The 21,424-nt window shown below is 41.5% G+C and overlaps 1 protein-coding gene across 1 annotated transcript; it reads left to right on the plus strand.

Annotated features, from left to right (window-relative positions):
* Positions 1-614: 614 nt before the first annotated feature.
* LOC117224691 (uncharacterized) lies at positions 615-17,190 on the plus strand. Its single transcript, XM_076524576.1, has 7 exons — positions 615-801; positions 1,430-1,602; positions 2,099-2,324; positions 3,404-3,789; positions 10,278-10,367; positions 15,868-15,933; positions 16,698-17,190. Exons 1-7 carry the CDS (start codon positions 615-617, stop codon positions 16,974-16,976), a joined length of 1,407 nt encoding a protein of 468 aa, XP_076380691.1. The 3' UTR covers positions 16,977-17,190.
* The last annotated feature ends 4,234 nt before the right edge of the window (positions 17,191-21,424 follow it).

The raw sequence follows: 21,424 nt of genomic DNA on the forward strand, positions 1-21,424 counted from the left end.
TTTCAGAACAATATTGATAAATTACTTCATTTGAAGCATTTGTAATAAATATAGATTATATGTTTAGCACACTTTCTCACCTGTGACAGCTTCATGTAATATATGATATAAATATATTATTATACATATAATAATATATATAATATATGATAAAATATATATAATAATAAATAATGATATATGATATAATATATATAAAATATATGTCTGATACATTTATCCACAATTAAGAAGAAAAACTGAAATGTTAACAGAAAATATACAAAATCACATTATTTAATGTGCAATATATTGCAGCCAAAGCTTACGTGGAGTACAACAAAAGAAAATTAATGGAAATTAATGGAACATCCAAGATTAAAAATTTGTTTTTAGAATTTTCAAGAAGTCCTTTTCCGAACAGTTTCGTAACAAATTCGTATTACTATACAATATCTGTACTCCCTAATGAACTCATTGGAAGTACGGTCCTTGAAGTCTGTCTCATGACACAGGAGTTGAAATTACCATTCCTATTGGCATAGTGTTGCTACGGACCTTCACGATATAGAATTTGCAGAGATCGCGTGCTGGTTGCATATGGTCGCTCGTGCTAAATTAAAATCGTCGGCAAAATGTCAGTCTATTCGATAGACTCGCTGGAGGATACGAACGAAATCACGCTTCGAAACTACGATTCTTCGCGCGATGACAATGACAGTTTTAACCTGGTGTCGATCATGCACTCGACCAACGGACCTCGGGATGCGCCGCTTCGTTTGAAATCGACTGCTACACCTAATTATTTGTCTCGGAAGCAAGGCAAGCGAAAAAAAGATCATGATACCTCAACTTTCACTTCTATTAGTTACAGTTAATAATATCAATTACAATTAACCTACAACTTTTCCTTAGATCCAGTCATTTCTGGCATAGCAATATAATTTAATATAAAGCATATAATATATATAAATATATATAATAATAATAACAATAATATATTATATTATAATATATATATATAATATAATATAATATATATATATATATATATATAATATAATATAAAGCAATATAATTATAGTGCTAAGTGTATTCATATTTGCACACGAATCAACATTTAGCGGATTAAACAAACAATTCTACTATTTTAGTTAGAAAAGTTGATTTGATTCTATATGGGCAGATCTCCATCGATCTACAGGTATAGAATACGTCTATGATAGCCATGGCATAACTATTTTTTTCATATCCTATACAGTTGTAAAATAAGGTTTGAAATCAAATGGGACGAAGTAGATCCATATCTATCAAAGATGAAATCAGTGCGTATTCCCTGACTATGAACTGAATCTGAAACGAAGTACCCTAAAAATGCTTCTAAAAGAACTTGCTTATCGGCATTCTAACCTGGTATCGCTACTTAATTTCAGTTTTTCTTAAAAACTAGATACCGGATCTAATAAAACCTCATCGGAAATAGACACTACCGAAGACTTAGGAACGATTCGCAAGAATACGATAATTGCGAACAATAAATTCTCGGAGAAACAAGTACAATTACGACGATGTTCTGCCATGAAAAATAAGAAACGGGATGTTGCAGATCGGATGAGGAGCAATGTAAGGCCATTTTTGTAGTTACATTAGTAGTAAAAATAGTTAAGTAAGCTTTGCCTGAACCACAAACTCATGCAGTTCTTGGATATTCCGAAGACTAACATTGTTGAAAACTAAATTACACCCCGTTCAATTGGTTTTATTCGATTCTTACAATAATCTGAATGAATTCGATTTGGAAAGGAGTATATTTCATTTGAAAACAATAAGTATGACCTGCAAGGGGATAAAGTTCGATTTGGAAAAGGATGAATTTGGAGCGCAAAACCTGTAAAATTCTTTTTATACAAATCGATCCCTCCAAATCGTTGTACGTAAAAAGCATCGTGGCGATTGGATCGTAAACGAAACAATTTAGATAAATGTATTAGCTTTCTTAATATTACTTACCTGCAAACGTTTTTTTACGTTCGTCTTACGTCGTAACGCGTAAATTGACCGAGCATGTCAGACCAGTACACCAAATATCGGTGAAAAGTGACGCTCTTCCATCTTCCAGAGTGTAAGCAGCTTAAAACAAGAAGAAGAAGTAAGCGGCCTCTGCAAGAAGATGGCATCGGGTTGTCGGAGGCCTTCTTTGAAGCTTTCGTTGTCGAAGCAGAGTTGGCCAGGAGAGGCTTCGACGTCTATGAAGCCGGACAAGAAGCTGAGCAACGTGCTCGTCCCGAGGATCCAGCAGGCGAGGAAGCCGCGCTCTTATTTGGAGCATTATCGTCGACGATTCAGTTAGTCCGAAACGCGATGACGTTCTTTCTTCTTGGTCGGTGACCGCGCCGCGACGCGCCGCGCGGCGTTGAAGTTCCAAGAAAGGGTGGCGTGGGTCGCGTTTATGCGGAGACGCTCGAAACGGTACCGGAACGACGCAATTTTCTCCGAGGACGTTTACTTTGGCCGTGATTAGATGTCGTTTCCACACCGGTGATATATATATATATATATACCCTACATGACGGCGGCGCGGGGGGCAAGGGGATCGAAACGCACGCCAACCCCCATAGGACAGCCCTTTTTGTTTGCTTCCTACCCTGGCTCGCTTGTTTGCTGACGCTGCGCTATTCTGCTTTATTGTTATTTGGACGCGTTGAATCTTTCTGTAATTTGAAACCGACCCGCGTCTCTTCGGCCTGCTTCGGCTGCTTCGGAATTCCTTCCGCAACGACGATCATTTTTAAAACGCTGCACGCGAGAGGATAGGAGGGCTTGGAAATTGCTATCGAGTTCGCAGGTTTCGATACCGTTGGGATTTTACTGCCTGGACTGGCTGTACTCCGCTAGGGTAGTCGAGCCGATTACTGTGGGGTGACTAATTTATTCTTTCATTTTATTTATTTCTTATAAAAAAACATTTAATGTCTCTTATTCCGTAATCGTAAAGTTAATTATGCCTGCAAACAACTCGAAGGCACAGCAATTGGCCATTCCACAGTAACCGGCTCCAGTATTTTACCTGCGAACAACTCGCGTATGGTTGACGCCGTCGCTGCAAGCGTTAAAGATGTACACAAAGACTCGCGTGACCGGCATATTGCAAGCAGCGTGGCAATCAACGCGTTAAAATTTCCCATGGAGCTTTCGGGGAAGCTCGGTTCGTTAGTTAAGGATTCACGAAACGTTTCGCGAAGGTTAACTCGATACCGGGTCCCTACGTGTCGGTTTCCCGCGGAACCAATCATACGATCTCTAGGCAAAGTCCCTCGGCAGCGTGCGATCGTGGAAACTAATTTGAAAGGGATTCGGTATTCGGGATCCGCGCGGAAAAACGCCGCGGAAACGTTGCATCTTCTGTCTCTCTCGTTGCTCGCAGGTGAACCGCGGTACAATGCCCGGTCCCCGGAGGGTTCCACCCTGTCGGTTTTTGGAGACAGCCAGCAAGAGCAGCTCACTGACGAGGATACGTGTTTACCGAGCACCTCGAGGGACGATCGCAGCGAGCTGAGTTTTTACCGGCGTCTAATCGAGGGATTCTCCGATTGCACGGTCGCAACCGCTCGATCCTCCGGAACCTTACATCAACACGTGTCAGAAGACACGAACCGCTGCCGCAGCCAGGCAACGAGCAAAGCGGATCCGATCAGCAATAAATCGAAGAGCCTCGGCTACAAACCGTACACCATCGAGGAGTACCAGACCTTGCCGATACCGAACCTGGATCGATCTCTTGGGCCCGATAAAGTGGAAATGCAAGCGAAGGTGGGATTGCACCTTCTTCTTTTTTCTTCCGTTTGCTCGGAATTCCTGGTATCCGGGTATCTATATTTAACGGATTAGCTGGGATTAGATTTTAGATATGGGGGCAGGACAGAGGTTGTACGAATCTGTTGCATTCAGATTGTTCCGTTGTATGACGGAATCCTTATAAATTACACTTGGACAAAACAACCGAAATTCCCGTAGTAAGCAATTTCGTTAAAAGCCGTTTCCGTCTTCTACTCGAGTATTTCCTTTATGATCCACGGTTGGTCACCAAATGTCATTTCCCAGTCGTTTTTTTTTATGGTATGCATGTTCCACCGAGAAAAGGCATTTTCCGGACTATCGTTTGCTACGACCAATTCTTGGGACACTCGGATTCTTCGTGTGCGTCACCCGAGGGTGCGAGCACTACCCGAGGGTGACCCTTAGTTTGGGGCGGTCGCTTTCATAATTTTGCAAACCAATCAGTCGGGACGACCGTTTCCCTCGCTCCTCGCAAGAATCGAATAATCCACGAATCCGACTATCTCAATTTTAGAACACACCCACACCGAGTTTACCTCCGAGAACACGCAACACACAACAATCAGTCTACCATCGACCCGAACACAAGATAGTCTATTCGCTAGAAAATCTACTCTGAATCGGTGTTAAGTTTGATATTCAAATATATTACAAGTTGAAGAAAAAGAAAGGAAACGCAGCTTATTATCCCTATCATCTTAAAAAATCGTAGGGAACCGCGTAATATCAAATACGCGGAAAAACGCATTTAACGTGCACAAGTTAAGAGGAACATCGTGTATAATAAACGACGTTGCCTTTTACAGCGCGAAGAGTTTGCCACCGTTTGGCGCAGCAATTTTAGTAGTTTCGTATCGACGGCGGAGAATCGACATGTGCTTTAGTATGCATAAGACATGCATTGCGTTTTTGATGATTCGGGGCGAGCGCGCGCGACTATTCGGTTTAAAGTCGAGTTACCAGAAGTTCGAACAGAGACATCTCGCAATCTTGTTTCCTTGTCCCACCGGAAGTTGCTCTGCCCGGGCGCTGAGAAAGCGAAGTAGAAGAAACTTCGCTTCCGTCGATCCATCACAGTTTACAATTTCACGGAAGACCTAAAGCGAGTTGGCTTGTCGCCGCCTCCCGAACTTCAATCTAATAAACATGCAGCCGTTCCCTCGCAGCTACCTTATCATTTCTTACTTACTATTGCGCGATGCCACCTGGACAATTTTCCGATCGTTCACTTTCCAAAGAACCATTTCGCTGCTCCGCGTCCTTTGCATCGCGATAAATTAAAACTGTGTTTCGACGTTTCCATGGTTTTCAAATATACCACTTTTTATGGTATTTCAGTCGCCGAGGTAGATAGGCCAGAAATGGAAGAAACGAAAGCATCGATAATATCGATCCTTTGCATTCGTAGCTGGTTTAGCTTCAAAACTGAGCTATTTTTTCCAAAGTGAAATATTGCGATTTTGTATTATTTTCAAGTTATTTTCAAGAGTCGATCCACACACTCCTCGCCGCCCATCCGCGGCTGGTATACTGCTCCGAGGAATGCGTCATCGAGCACGATAGAGTCGTGACTTCGGCAAATTGTTTTCATGGAGTCGGATGAAATGTCGCTCTTCCCGGACAGCATTCTAGCCGGCGCGCCGGCGGAGAGGTTTCTACGTCGAGAAAATAGTTGTCGCCGTCATACTCGCAAACACAGTAAATTCCAGAAGCCTTTGAACTAAATACCCAGTAACCGGTAGGGTGGTCTCGACATTTTTTTCCGAGACGGAATCCAGTAGTAAACACGATTTCTTGGCATACTCGTGCGCAGGACGTCATTCACCCCAGAAGGGGGTGATTCCTGAAGTCTTTTGAAGTAACTTTTTTATATATATATAATAACTCGTGAACAAAAAAAGCCGCGGATTGCATTTTCCTTAAGAAAAAGGTTACTTCAAAAGACTTCAGGAATCACCCCCTTCTGGGTGTTATCATAATTACGGGACACCCTGTATACTAAAAGCTATAATACTGTAGTTTATAGTACTGAAGTTAACCTACTAAACGTGTTAATATCATCCCCGATTTACCCTACACACGTTATCGTATTCCAAGAGAGAGAGAGAAAGAGAGAGAGAGAGAGAGAGAGAGAGAGAGAGAGAGAGAACAGGAAACGTCGTTGACCTGATTGCGGACCGATTTGAAACTAAAATGTTAAAAGCTTTTCCGGTTAACTTTGTCCACCTGTGTGGACACGCCTACTCTTTAATCGTCTCCGGAAGCGGCGGTGATTCTCGGTGTCCTCTCATGTTCTCCGAAGCACGTAGGGATCTCTTCTACTTAAATTTATAAAAGCTGTTCAAGCGATTGCCAAGAATTGTATTTATTCTTACGACGTTGTTTACTCGTACGTTACTCCTAGGAATTTAATTGGAGCACGTGCGAGTCGACGCTTAGAAAAATTCTTCGACTCTCTGCGGGTAGTATACACAACAAATATAATAATATAATATATATATAATATATAATATAATATATAATATTTAATATATATATATATATATATATAATATAATAATATAATATAATATATACTATAATCATTAGACCGCGAATCTTTATGCAAAATAAAAATTGTCTATCTCGACTGCGACAAAGAGAAAAACAATAAAAAATTATTTCATTTCGATAAACGACCATAAAATGAAACGAACGAAAAGTTTATGTACCTTGAAATATCAAAGAATATATAGGGAAAGTGACAAAAAGTTTCATCAATGTTTTTCGTTATAAAGAAATTTGCCAAAAATCATCCTCGAGGCTGATCCCTTAAGGGGTTAATCGAAATATTCGATCGAGAAGCGTGCGTAAAATCGCACGATAATTGCAGCGATAACGCACACCGCGATAGCGAAAGAAACAATTTAAGTGGCCTGTAATTACAATGAACATTTCCAACCACCGAAAGATCACGTTTCAGGAAGGTAAACGAGCGTTGGATAAGGTGCACGTACGGCCGCGGCGCAGGTTGGGCAGATCCGTAACTCGTATCCGAGAGAAAAATGCGGACTTTATCCGTGTCCGTTTCTTATAGCCGCACATTTGTCGTACATTCTCTCGCTATTATCCAGGATTACCGAGTAACTCGGTACGAGCGTAGATAAGTACACCGATATACGGGAATAAATTTGTTCCCGGTGGACGCGCCGTCGCGGACAGTTTAAATGAAACACCGGGGCCGGAGGACGGGGTTGGGTGTGGATTGGAGGCGGGGGCAACAGAGGTATACCATAATGCCCATAATTACACTGACTCTTGAGAGGTTGCATTAATATTGCCCGCGGTTTAACCCGCTATGATGTTAACTATACGGACGTGCATTAACGGTGCGGTTTCGCGGTGGAGTGACACGATGCGTGGAGGGTTGAAACGAAGAAAACCGAGCAGAGAACGGGACCGAAATAGGCAGGGGGCCAATGAAAGACGACGAAAAGATCGGTACGGCTACCCAATCCTGTTCGCCGATTTATCGAACTTTTAACACTGTATTTCACATTCTTTTAACGCATCCCGGGCGTCGTTACAATGTCTCTCCGTTGAATGCTGTTGGGAGACACTGTCGATCACTTTCTACGAATTATATTTCTAATTCTTGTTTTATAGATTTCTGTAAAGTCAGCTTAAAGTAGTTACCGTTTGCATCTGAAAACACTGTTTGTATATTCTGAATAAACTTTTTGTTATTTCTGACTCGACGATGTCACTTCTCATTAGATGTTTTTGAGCCGATTTCCATAATGGAAACAGAATGATAATTAATTTTTCATTCTCCAAAACTTGCAATTGGTTGGAATGAAAAAACAAAAAATTGTGCTTTTTAATTTTTTTGTCACCTGATACTAAAACAATAACAGCTTGACGTTGTTATGAGTTATAAATAAGTGTGAAGATTGCCAAAATCACAGAAATCTGGAGATTTTCTTTACGCGTTTTAATGGTTGATCGCAGTAAAAGAATGCACCAACAATATAACAGAATAATTAAAAACGTCCACCAAAAAAATGTTTCTTCCACACAATTCAATTTTTAAGAAAACTTCAATTGGATCATCATTGTGGTTGGATCATCAGGTGGCCAAAAAAGTAACGCGAGCCTTCTTCGACCAACAAGGTTAAATCATTTTTATCTTATTGTTTGCTCGAGCCTTAGTTTTCTCTGCCGATAGACAGGAAAATGATGAAAGACTCGTGATGGGTTTGATGAATGCGTACTTGTCTCCGCAAGCCTGGCTCCACTCATCGTTTAGCCTTGAACCGTTCCATCCGCAAAGGGTTGAAAGATTTGAAAAGGGTTGGGAGGATTTCAAGGCCTCGCGCGACGCATCGAGTGCTCGACTCCTTCCACCGAATACGATTTCCTCGTTCCTCCGCGTCCTTTTGTTCTTTCATTCCATATCTTTGCTCGCACCCTTCGCCTCTGTCCCCGGCCAAGTTTCTCCTTTTCTCCCGCGTGCTCCACGTCGTCCTCTTTCGGGGAGCATTTGCATAATCTACTTTGTGCCGGATTCAGCCGGGGTGGAGTCCGTGCACTCCACGATTTTCGGTGTAGCTCGATCGATCTATCTTACTACACTTTTAACAGGACGAACAACGCGTGTTCGTTCTCTTCCTACGTACGATGGGGGACATCGAGGGGCTACAAGTGATGCCACTGTCAAACGCTGCGCTCACGAGGAACTCACCGAACCAACAGACTTCAATTTTAACACTCTGACGGCCGTTGTCGCGTGCACTTGACTTCGCGAAAATTTCAGTTGTCAAAATTGATTCAGCGCAGTTTTCTAAAAAAATCTATCAGAATCGTTATTATTAACAAAATCTATCCTATTTATATTATCAATGTAATAGTATGCCATAATTCCATTATTTAAAAAGTCTATCGGAATTGCAATGTTATCGTTTCGACTGCCGCGTCATCTACATGTGCGTGATGACAAATTATTTAGAATTTATATTTACGCTGATGCATTATAATTTTAGAATTTGATTAAGAGTCGCGAGAAGTAAGAATGTTGAAAGGTGAATATAATCTAAAAAATGATTCAATTGGAATGCAGAACGAGTAGCCTTTATTGACAAAAATTAGATTAGTAATCAAAATTAAAACGTAAACGTTCCTTTATTCTTTTTTTTCATGTCATTCCTTTTACAAGCCGATTCTCGAATTTCACAAATTTAACCAAACAAGTCTGAGCAAACCCACTTGACGTCCTAATAATTTTCTGCTAGGAGTAGTAGTCTTATCCATCGAAAAATTGTTGATCGCTGACCCGAACAGGGGTTCATATAAAGGCGAATACTCGCGCGATTGTTAGCGATTAGCGACGGGTTCGGGAGCGGGCGGACTCGAGCGCGTTCGATTGCGGAGGAAAAGTTCAAGCTCTTACGCTTCGAGACGTTCGAACGCATCGAACTTTCGAGCCTCGGAGGCTTGAAAGTGAGCTATCGACAGTCTCCTTTCCCCGTAGTTCGAAGGACCGAGTACGCGGCCGAGACTCGGCTGCTTCAATCCGCGGAAGCTCGAAAGTTCGTACTTGTTTGAATTCGCGTAAAGAGTCCGAACTTCATCACGAGTTTCCATGCTTTTGTGGGGTTTCAACTTTTCGTCATACGTAATACGTATACGATCGAACGTGTCGGAACAGAGCGTGTAACCGCGTCGCACTATGAGGCGAGAGACACCCAAAAAAAACGATGAAAAGTCCCGTTTCGCGAGTGCCCTCAAAATGACATAAAAAAATTATAGAACAACCGAACATTAATATAATTTCACCGAACATTTCGGTCGAAACGTGGTAGAATTTTTTCTAATTTTTATTATTAACGAACACGGTTGCACCATTTCAAAGACGTCCACCTCAGAATTATTGATATATAAAGTTATTTACAGAGCCGTTGATTTTTTAACTTAACTAATCACAGATGGGAATAAGTGTACTAGCCGTGTGTGTTAATTGTGCAAATCCTGTGTGTTAATTGTGCAAAATCATAAAATGTTTAGGATTTTTTGAAAGATTTTAGCAATTTTTGGAAGATCAACAGTGATGAATTTTAAACCTAGATCTTATAACATTTAGAATTTGCGTCAAATAAAGTAACAACTACAACGATAACGGAAATACAGCATTGTAACAGAGTTAGTGACGCATCCTGTATGTGTGATCTCAATGAAAAAAATACTTTTCGCTGCTTTTGGGTGATTTTTCTCCCATAGTGCGTCGCTACCCTCCGACACCGGAAACGAATGCAGGGTGTTTTGGGGGTGTGCCAGCCGATGCGGGGGCGGAGTATGGGCATCGTATGGCTTACGTAAAAAGTAAATAAAGCCGGCGGCACTAGCCGCGCGTAACCGTCGGCGTGTTTAGTCTGCGGAAGTTTCGACGGAGCGTTGCTGGGTTCAGGGATTGTTTGTTGTTCCAGAGAGAGTGGCTAATGCGGCGAAGGTCATACGGGAACTCGGTTAGCGCGCATAATCGCCAACGGATAGCGCTCCAGGCGCAGAAGCTCGAGGTACGTGTCACGCCGTACCGCTCGATTTTCGTGCACGCCGATGGGCGAAAGGGCGGGTAAGTACGCACGTCGTTGACCGTTCAAGATTCACGGGAAACAAGATAACAGCAAGTTCTCCAGGAAAAACTTTTCTAACGTTTCGATGATGAGTACAGGTAACCGACGCGAATTTCAGCCCAGGGTCATTAGCACTTCATTTATCGGAAGGTTGTTAACATTTTAGGCACGACGCGCCACTATAGTGGCTTGCTCTAGTAGCTCACTCGCTCATTGTTCGAACCAAATAATCGTCTTCGTATGCATTGTTTCACACTTCTTTTGTCTTCGCATCGATTTACAACAGTCTACAGGGTGTCCCAAAAATGTCTCGCAATCCGGAAATGGCGGGTTCCTCGGATCATTTGAAGCAGCTTCTTCCTTTACAAAAATGTTCTCCGAGGCACCGTTAACGATTTATTAACGAAAAACAGTGACCAATAAAAATCGAGTACGGCCGACGCGAGGCGGCCCAGCCAACCAGCGCGCGAAGCCCAGTTCCGCTCATTGGCTCGATCGCCTCGCGCCAGCCGAGCTCGCCTCTCATTGGTCACTGTTTTTCGTTAATAACTCGTTAACGGTGCCTCGGAGAACATTTTTCTAAAGGAAAAAGTTGCTTCAAATGATCTGAGAATCATTTCTAGCTTGTACAATAATTTTAGGACACTCTGTATAGTATCAAAATAAAGTTTTCGCCATTGATAACTAGTATATGAGTGACCAAATTGTTACGAGTAATCGGAATACATTTCTTTAACCCTTTGGCTATATGTCGCGATTAATAGCTTCAACTTTAGCAATAAATACAATTTTCTCATTGAATTTTTCCAGAAAAATTGTTCGAACTACCATTAGCTTGGATTCTTGCCAGGAACATTTCAAGAGAGTTTCAATCGATTAGTTAATTCGAAAACGAATCTTCAGTTGTAAACAGCTACTTGACAGTCTTGCAGTTGCCATCGACGGTACTCCGTGTTAGGATGAAACTTGATAATGGGTGGCTCCCTTGGTTCCAGGCTAAGGGGTTGTACGTCAAGAGGGCCAGTTAACTGCTGCGTCGCATCTTGAGGTTTATGATGGCGCGTCAATCGCTATTGAGTTTGAGTGTCAGCTCTCTCGGAAGCGTCAAGTTGCGAATCAAATTGTCGAGAACTGAAATACTACATGAAAACAATATTTTCGAAAATAATGCGAATGTTCTTCGTCTGCATCGTAAACCTGATTTTCTCTCAAATTTCTAAATCCAGAAATCCAGCTATTCAGGTGCGTGGAAAGATAAAGAAATAGGATGAGGCGAAGAAGTGAAAAAGGAAAAATTTCAATGGAAACAACAAGATACGTGCTTGCTCATTTCGGAGTTTACATTATTTATCGTCTTTATGGATATCAAACATAAATAATTAGTAGACTTTGTGCAAATTCCTATTTTCGCAGACTATTTTATAAAAAATGATGTAGATACATTCGTTTCATCGACATAAATATCTGCGATCTAATGATTTGATTCGTCGTTCTACGTCACGTAGAACCGTTTTCCATACCTTAATATATTATCCATTCCAAGTCCTCATTTACACAGTTGGCACTCCCATTGTTTTCAACCACGTTGGAGTTGGTATTTATGACTTTGGCCCTGTTTTGTGATAGTCCCGATGATCAAGATAAATTAACCCTTTGCACTTGATGGTACTTTATCTCCAGAACAGGAACAATTCATACGACCAAGAATATTTCCATTCTATGCTTACGAAGCAATTAATCATACCGCACTTACATTTTTAGCGATTTATCAATCGCAAACAAATTTAATAATCTAAAGATTTGTATTCCGTATTATGGTATGGTAATCTTTAGTGACGCCATGGAATTGCCATTCGAACGAAAAATCACATCGTTTATCTATTCAATCAAATTACCTAATTGCCATGTTGGATTTCCATTACTCGGAATAATTAAGTGTATAAGAGTAAAATGTGTCGAAAATGTTCATTTTTGGACTCTATGTTAAAATCGACAGCAAACTATCAGTTGTAAACGAAACTACACGGAATTTGTTTCTATAGTAACCTAAACGTGTCAACTATCAAAAAACTGAAGACAAAAAGAAATTATAATCTTAACGAAAGAATGACAATGCAAACATAACGCGATCTATTGGTGTAAACCGAAATTGCTTTCCTGCCAACCCGACAGAACCGCGAACGATGTATGAACGTTTAACGAACATCGTCAGTTCGAAACCGTTGCTTAGCGTTTCTTGGATATTTCATGGAAAAACTTTTAACCGATTTCGCGCGGTCCGCGCGCAAAAACATCACGGGCCGAAAATATCGATACAGACAGCGGAAAGCAATTTCAATTTGTAACAACTTTGTAAAATCCGACACGGAATCCCCGGCACGGGAACGGTAAAAGTTCTCTCCAATCCCGGCACGCAGCGTGAATTCGTTAAAACGCGGATAGGATAATCGCTCGTGCTGGCGGCGCTCGTGAATCGGAATCAAGTGTCGGGCCCCGGGAAGTATAACATAATACCGCGTCGGCTGGAAAAAAATGGAGGAAAAAAAGGTCGATGAAAAAGGAAGGAAACGATAGTCGAGATGCGGCGGCCGCGCGGGCCGGACGAATTATCGTCGTCCGGCATTCGGTCGCGTTACGGTCGATACTTAATTGCCAATTAGGGAATGCAAAGAGGCACCGCGACGACGAAAACTGGTTCGTTTTACCCGTTCCGCGCGCGAAAGTCAACCCCCGGTAATGGCCCATCGGAAGATTTATAAACGAAATTAATTACGTAAGCACCACTTTCCTGTTAACAATGCCGCGAATAATCCTCCTTTTTCCATTCGCCACGCGTTTCATTTTCCTCCCGACGACGTATTTTATGCACCCTCCTTCGTTACCCCTTCGTTACCTCGTAATCTCATCAACGTCGCAGGACCTCGTCGACGACTCTTTAAAATTACCCACCGCATAGTTTCCGATACGCTAGGAACGCGGAGAAATATGTCACTCGTTGACATTATGTAAACAAGATGCGCGCGGTATTTCTGACACTAAAATAAACTGCTTAGTTATTCGGCGAAATTAATTTTATCGCCCTCGAAATAGACTCCATCCGAGGCAATATGAAACAGTTTTCGAACGTTGATGTCTTTATAACTTTTTAATCGATTCAAAACGCCTTCCCTAATTCCCTAATTCAAGTTTTCGAAATAGGAAAAAGGTATATATATGTATACGTGTTAGGCGATCATCGGGGAGTGAGACTCGTACGGATTTTTAGCCAAAAAACTTAAAGCTGGTTAATTCCGAGCCCCGATGCATGGCATACTCGATTTTCAGTTTTCAAGTAACTATCGCTCAAAAATTAGCAACACTATTGAGACCCAAAAATTTGAAACTACAACTGAACATTCTAGAACATAATTTCCTCGATTAAAACTCGATATCTCGTTTCCAAGTCTATTAAATTAATGGTTACAAAAGTGCAGTACAAAAGGTCGAAACCGGTATCAACAGTTTCGCAACTTTGCCGAAATACAAAACGCATCGATTAGTATTACAGAATCATCATAGCGTAGCAAAAGAAACCGAGAAACACAACAGGATCGGGCGACAATGTTTCCGCGAGGAAATCCAGTGGCCCGCATTGCACTTTGCTTAATAAACAAATTTGCAAACTACCGCCGAGCTAAATGCAATTTCTATCCAAAATCAAGCCTGCAGGTTCCATGAATCGACGTTGATCCACAGCGCATGCCATTAGGAACAAGCGCGGCATAGAAGCTCGCGGTGGCCGCAAACGAAATCAAATTTCCTGAATAATAATTTCTCGTCGTCGCGAAAGGCGGCCGCCAGGCGCAGCTGCAAACGCGCTTCACGGTTTATTAATTACGCTGGCCTTTATCAGCCAGTTGTCCGTAGAGTAGCCCGATACGGAAAATTGGTCCTCAGCCGTTAGGCGTGGGCCGGATCTAATCATAAGACAGGGGTGGGGCGCGGGTGGGTGCGCAGGAAAAGGACGAAGGATGCCGGGCGTAGATGCCGGTGGGCGAAGTAGAGACTGGTATCCGAACCTAAATTCAATTATATGCACAAAGCGAGGACTGCAGGCCGCAGCTACCGCAAGGACAGACAGAAATTGAGGATACAAGGGGGTGGGGTCGGCGAGTGGGCGGAGGTGGGACCGAAGGGACGGGCACAGAAATTCTCTACACGTGGATAAACCTACGGTACATCTCTCGGTAAAGGGGACAGGGTCTCGTGACTTGCCTACCGCCACCGGAATTAGATTTTGCTTACTTTCGTGCTTGCGAGGGAGAGTAGCCTCCGTTTGTATCCTCATCTGTCGGTTCCCTCGGTGTCGATAATCGCGGCCTGAATTTCAACGAGTTACGCCCTTTATGCATATTTGCCCCCACCCCCGCCCTCCTCGTAATCCCCCACCACCAGGGGGCTACCACTCTTATACGCGATTTTGGAACAGCGTTTCGACCGACGCCTGGGCTGATATCATTTTTTCGAATTAAATTCGAATCCATATACCTATACAGAGTGAGTCATATAACTTTCAAATTATTCATTTAATTAAAAATGTGTTAAACACGATTTAATTAGATGGATGATTAAAATATTATTTGGCGTGTGCAAGTAATATGGCTCGCTTTGAATATACAATATGTACAATACATATACGTTATTGCATTGTAACAAGCAATTTTTTAACCTCGGAAACGCGATATAATAGTTTGAATACTGTTCGAGACAATGTCTTCCTTTCATAAATCATACTTTATTTTGTCAATTACTTGTTATACGGTTAACTATTATACACGGTTATTAATAATAATATATATATATTACGGTTAATTAATTATACGGTTAATATTATATCATACATATATCGTTGTTAGTATACCTTGACGTATTTGTAACTTTGAATTGAAGTTTCATCATTTCAATTGAATCTTCATTTGAAAAAATTATATTAGCCTAGATGGCAGTTGAAACAATTCCAAAATAGCGTACAAGACTCCCTTGCCCACTTCCCATGCCTCCCTGAACAGGGAACTTTCTTTGTTCGGCCGGTTGCGTCGATGCGCCGCGCCGGTCGCCGCAAAACAATTTTCAAAGGAATTCGGGAATGGGTTGCTTTCACGGGATTCCCCGTGACGGGAAATTTGCGGGCAAACTATTCCGAAATAATCTCGAGTGCTCGAGCACCGCGTCCCGTGTGATTTTTAAGGAAACAATTGGGGTCTCTGGCTGAGGTAATATTTGTCAAGCTTTTACCTCCGGCCCGCGTCGCCGCGATTTTATCTAGCTTTTAATGTTAAGGGCCCTCCCCTCCCCCTGGCATCGTGCATATTTATATGTCCCTCCCAACCGGCCCCTCCGTTCCCGTTTTACTCGAGAATTATTTAGCGAGGCATCACAGCCATCGACTTCTTTGTGTCCACAGCCGATGCGCGCCGCCCCTCGGAAATGCTTTCTGCCTCCTTTGAAGGATAAAGAAGCCGACGTGAAGGTAAATCAAGAGTTCTTACCCTCTTTCAAACGCTCGACGAATCATCCATTCCCTGATATCCTCCTCCGCGATTGTCCGAAAAGTGGATTTTTCCGGTGTTCTCTGATACACTTTCTGACTGACTTATTCCGGCATTCTCTGGGCTTTGAACCGTATCAGGGCACTGCCGGGTTGTAAACGATCGCCTCGTTGTAGACTCGTACGAGTTGTCAAAGAAAACTGAGACTTCCTACAGCGGGAAGGAGCTTTTTCTTGCATCGGGCCGTCCAAGTTTGTGCCGTTTAATGACCTAGAGCCCCGCGCCATCGAATCAAGGCCATCCAAAATTTTCAACTTCTTCGATACGTTTTAGTTTTGGCGGATCTATGTACCTCTTCCGGTATTCCTTGCAATTTCTTGCTGTGATAAATTGCCACTTTTGTGCGGTACAATAATGTATACCTTGTTTTCAACTGGCACGTCATCCTATACTAATTCTTTTTACACGATACATTGTACATTATACGACTGATTTATTTCTTAATCCAGTTGCTCTCTGGTCGATTACACTTTAGGCTCTCGATCAAGACCATAAAATACCGTCCATAAACGGCACAAAAAAGAATACACGAAAGAATACACAAAACCGAATAATATTTGTCCTCTGAAATTCTTCTGCATCGCAGCTTTCATTTCACGAATCACGCTGCTTGCGTGTGTGTAATTCTACTTTTCGGAGATTGTTCCCCACGTATATCACTGAACATGACGCGGTATCGTTGCAGACGCAAGGCGATTCAATATCTTCGACGATATTCGAGGACCGACATGCTATCTCGCAAAATGGCGGCACAAATTGTAGCAAGTATTCCAAGAGGGACGTTGACGTCGGCGAAATATCCTCGTCGAGGAAGTCTAAAAAATTCGGGCGAGCGGCGTGCTTCGGCTTGCCGTTAAACTCGCGCGATATCATTGAAGATTCATATTTGGAGTCCCTAAGGCAGCGTCATCTTTACGAGAAGAAGATGGTGGACCGTATTATAAGCCAAGCAGTATGCCCTTGACTATATCGTCAGGAATTTCGTACATAATTTAGTTCCCGTTCAACGGAGCACTGTATGCGATGTGCATTTCTAATTGATCCTCCAGTACATCCGAACAGATCCAAAAGTCTTTTCGACGATACACGACGCATTGACGCGGTACAAAATAAATTCCAAGAGCATATACTCCGATGATACACCTCGAAAATCTAATGTTCTCGTCATGCGAACGTGATAAATGTGATCTTTCTTCGTACTTGCATATTTTTGTAACAGAATAAACTGCATTGAAAACAAGAAATTGAGAAATGAAGGTGCATATATAAAAAAAATAAAGTTATTTGCATATGTAAAATAATGCAATAAAATATATAACATTATTTTTAACAGTTTGTGCGGTCTCCTTCAATTAATTATGGCGGGTTCTTCGGATCATTTGAAGCAACTTCTTCCTTTACAAAAATGTTCTCCGAGGCACCGTTAACGAGTTATTAACGAAAAACAGTGACCAATAAGAATCGAGTACGGCTGACGCGAGGCGGCCCAGCCAACCAGCGCGCGAAGCCCAGTTCCGCTCATTGGCTCGATCGCCTCGTGCCAGCCGAGCTCGCCTCTCATTGGTCACTGTTTTTCGTTAATAACTCGTTAACGGTGTCTCGGAGAACATTTTTGTAAAGGAAAAAGTTGCTTCGAATGGCCTGAGGAACCCGCCACTTTCTGGGACACCCTGTATATTTTCTTCGGCGAAGCTACCTGCTGAGCGTCTCAAACTATTAATTACATTAAACAGCCGCTGATTTGCATTTCGCCGGGATGAAACGAGAGGGCTGAATATTTCAAGCCGTTATCGAATTATTTGCATAAATTGGCTTTCGCCTGGCCTTCCATTGCCCGGCCCGCCGTCTTTTTCCAGTTTCCGCAGAGCCAAGTTTCTTGTCCCGGGATCTCTGAAGATATCGAATCGTTTTTTCCCCGGCCCCGATTATCGCATCGCGCTCGCCGACGGTGGTTGGTCCAGGACAAGGCGTTTCGTCTGGCACCGGCGAGATTAGTTGGACGATGAAATATTTAAACTTAATTCCATCGAGGTGACTTATTCAGGGAATGTTATCTCGGGGATCCTCCTGACTGCGGCGTCGGTGTTCGGATGTTCGGTCGTCACCGTGGATTCCAGCCGACGCGACGGCTAAACAGGCTGGCCACGCATGACTACGCAGACTTTTCCATTCATACGGACAACTGTATGGCACACCGGGGAGTGCATAAGCCATCTAGCCAGCCTGTCTCGCCGAATTCAGGAATTATTCAACGGTTTTTGACGTCTCCGGCTCCGAGGGCCAACCGTCTAGCGTTCTGCCAGGAGCTTTAAGTCTCCCGAAGGTTTCGCGAAGCGGACATAACCGGCGACGACCATTTTTATCCGCGATCATCCGACGGATTATCCGCGGAGAAAGTATTTAAAGGTTTCGGAGATTAAGGATCGACAGCTTTCTTCCCCCATTTCCCCCCTTTCACTTTATTTTTCGTGGCGTGAATTGGAAGACAACTATGAATACGAAAGACGAAGTTGCCGATATTCTACCATGTGAGAAGTTTCGAAGCCTCGAGGAAATCTGGCATGCTTTTCTCAACGCTGAACCTACGCGCCGCTCAAGTAGACCGGTTTCAGATTTTTTTTAATTTAAAAATTGTTAAAATATTCATGCAGTGTAATTTTTTACCAGTCCAACTTTTTTTGCCTCGAATATTTTTAATACCTATATCGACTGCACCTTTTTCACCACAATTTTAAAGCCTCATGTACCGATGAAATATTTACGGTCTCGTGAATTTTCTATACATAGTACCTCATTGAACTTCATGTGCTTCATTAAACTTCATACTGATCCAAACGATATTGTTCTCTACCTCTTGCACCAGGATTTCTTCCAACAGCTAGGTCAGATGTCCTAATTTCTGCTTTGCCCAGTTCCGTTTATTGTCTTCAAATGTCTTGCACTTTATTCCTCAAAGCGTATAATAGACATAAAAGGTACACGTCCATTAATGATCACGTTTCATGATTTTATGCAAAATGTTCTTAGACCGGTCGTATGTGTAACGATCATCCGCAATTGGTGGCTGAGTTTTCATGTAATTATATAATTTTCGTGCTGCACGGCGCTGTTATCGAATTCGTGTTTTAACGTGTTATTTTAGGGATACCGAAACGTTGTCGGCGGATGAAAGTTGAGCCGGGCTCGAACAAAATTTTGTCGGACAGATAATAAATGCGCGAATACGTTCCATGGTATCAAATGTCAAGCGTTCTGTGACGACCATTATTCAATTCGTTACTTGAAACTGCATGCTTCATGGATACATAGTTTTACAACGCGGACGTTGGAGTGATTATGGGAAATTTCAGTTCCTGATTAATATATACATTTTTTAATTTTAATTTAGCTGTTTATAATTCAAAAATTGCAGGTGCGATTATTTTCAGGAATCTAATAGAGATAGTTCGAGAGATAGTTTTTTTTTACTATGGCTTTAGAAAGCTGGTGGAACGTTATTACGAATGCGTCGAATTCCTACGTACGTAAGTACGTAAAAAAATAATACAGCTAACGTGTTAAGTTTATTTACAATACAGTTTATTTATCTTCAATTTTAATTGCGGATTTTCACAAATGTAAAATATATTAAAAATTGGCTTCACTTTAAATGAAAGAATACCCGCATATGCATAGTCCTCATGCGACAAGAAGGCACCTTTATGTTTACATTCCTCCTCTTCCTAGCTGCCTCACTGTCGCAGCTATCGATCGCTATTGGCCAGAAACGGTAATGAAGATCGACGGCGATCAATAGTGACCAATAATTACTGCAGTGGGGCAGCTGGTAGGAGGGGGAATGTAAACAGAAAGGTGCCTTTTTGTCGCGCGAGGACTATACATATACATGATGCATCCTTTTAAATATTTTTTAATTTAACCCCTTGCCATACCCCATATTCTTCATATTTAAAATGATTAAAAGTTTTCCGATTATAATAATTTTTAAGAAGAAAAAAGATCATTTATATTTATCGTGTGGCTACATTTTCACTTAAATGTTTAAATACCGATGACAAGAAATCAGAATTTTATTCAAACCAAAAGGAATGGAATATCATCAACACTATTATTATTCATAACGGGTTATGGCAAGGGGTTAAACTTCTGCTTAATTGAATTCGCGATGAATTTAATTGTAATAGCTTTGGTATCTAGTTACAAATATATTATTATTCACACATGCGCGAAATATCTGTGGAACAAATGAACCATACTGGGTGATAAACAACTATAAAGAAATGGCTCTCGTTATTTGTCTACATTTTGTTTGGACCGCAATGAAAGTTAAATACGTTGGTAGGTACAAAACTTTTTATGAACGTTGAATTGTTAATGAAAATCAATTTATCGATGGGTTTGACGATTGTGTGAATGTATTGTTGCATTAAACCGGCAACAACAGGCTCCCACAGCTAGAATCGACATGATTATTCGTCCAACTGAAATAAATCTTGTTTTCTTTTGTTATTAAAAAAGATAGTATACGAAAAAAGATGAATGTTTCAAAGAGGATTACACTTTCGGGACAAGGATGAATGTGTATTTTATAGTTGAACCGTTATTTTACATGGAAACGTAGGTACACATTTTTTCTCGTATATCAAATTCGGTCGTCGTCTTGCGTAAAAAAGTGTCAAAGTAAAACTATAAAAAATCGATCAGTTTGTTCTGCTTTAATAATTGATGGGAATAATCTTTATGGAAAAAAGAAATTAATCATAATATCAATGAAGAATTCAATGCTAAATAAATAAGAAGACAATAATTTCCCAGTAAAATAAGACTTTCAATTAGGCCAAATCATCTTGGCTGAAATAAAAAAGAAAATTTAACCTTAGAAGTAATTTTTCAAAATAAACATTTCTGTTTTCATAAGAGCAAAAGAGCAAAAGTACAAATTTTAAACATCAGTATTTTATAAACAAATTCGATCTTTGCTTGCTAGTTTTATGAAAATTTTAATAAATCAAAGGAACCGCAAAATTATCGATATTAGAATATATATATAAGAGTAGAAAGTGATTGAGAACAGAGATCTGTGACCACATTTCTCCTTAATTATTATTACTTTCGCCATCAAATACTTCTATTCCACAAAGTGCAATTCGCACTCCTAAAATCCCTCTAAATATTAATAAAAGCCACACAGAGGCTGATCCAAGAAACGCTGACGTAGAACTCGTCGCTTGCATTATAGTACTTAATGCATCGCTGCGAGTCCTAATACGCAGGCTTTTCAAGCGGATCGTGACGGTAGTAGGTAGCATCGCGGCGCGGCGGTTCCGTTGTGCCGAAATTAGCGGCGCATCGCTCATGGATTTATAGCGGCTGGATTAAGATTGACCGCGTAGGACCGTTGGAAATACGGGG

Source organism: Megalopta genalis, chromosome 9 (genome assembly GCF_051020955.1).
Source record: "Megalopta genalis isolate 19385.01 chromosome 9, iyMegGena1_principal, whole genome shotgun sequence".
NCBI classification, from domain to species: domain Eukaryota; kingdom Metazoa; phylum Arthropoda; class Insecta; order Hymenoptera; family Halictidae; genus Megalopta; species Megalopta genalis.

What these genes read in the sequence shown, in the direction of transcription:
- LOC117224691 (XM_076524576.1), top strand. Translation starts at nt 615, where the DNA reads ATGTCAGTCTATTCGATAGACTCGCTGGAGGATACGAACGAAATCACG. An exon ending in CAGATCGGATGAGGAGCAAT is followed by an intron (nt 1,603 to 2,098) that starts GTAAGGCCATTT and finishes TCCATCTTCCAG; the next exon opens with AGTGTAAGCAGCTTAAAACA. An exon ending in GCATTATCGTCGACGATTCA is followed by an intron (nt 2,325 to 3,403) that starts GTTAGTCCGAAA and finishes CGTTGCTCGCAG; the next exon opens with GTGAACCGCGGTACAATGCC.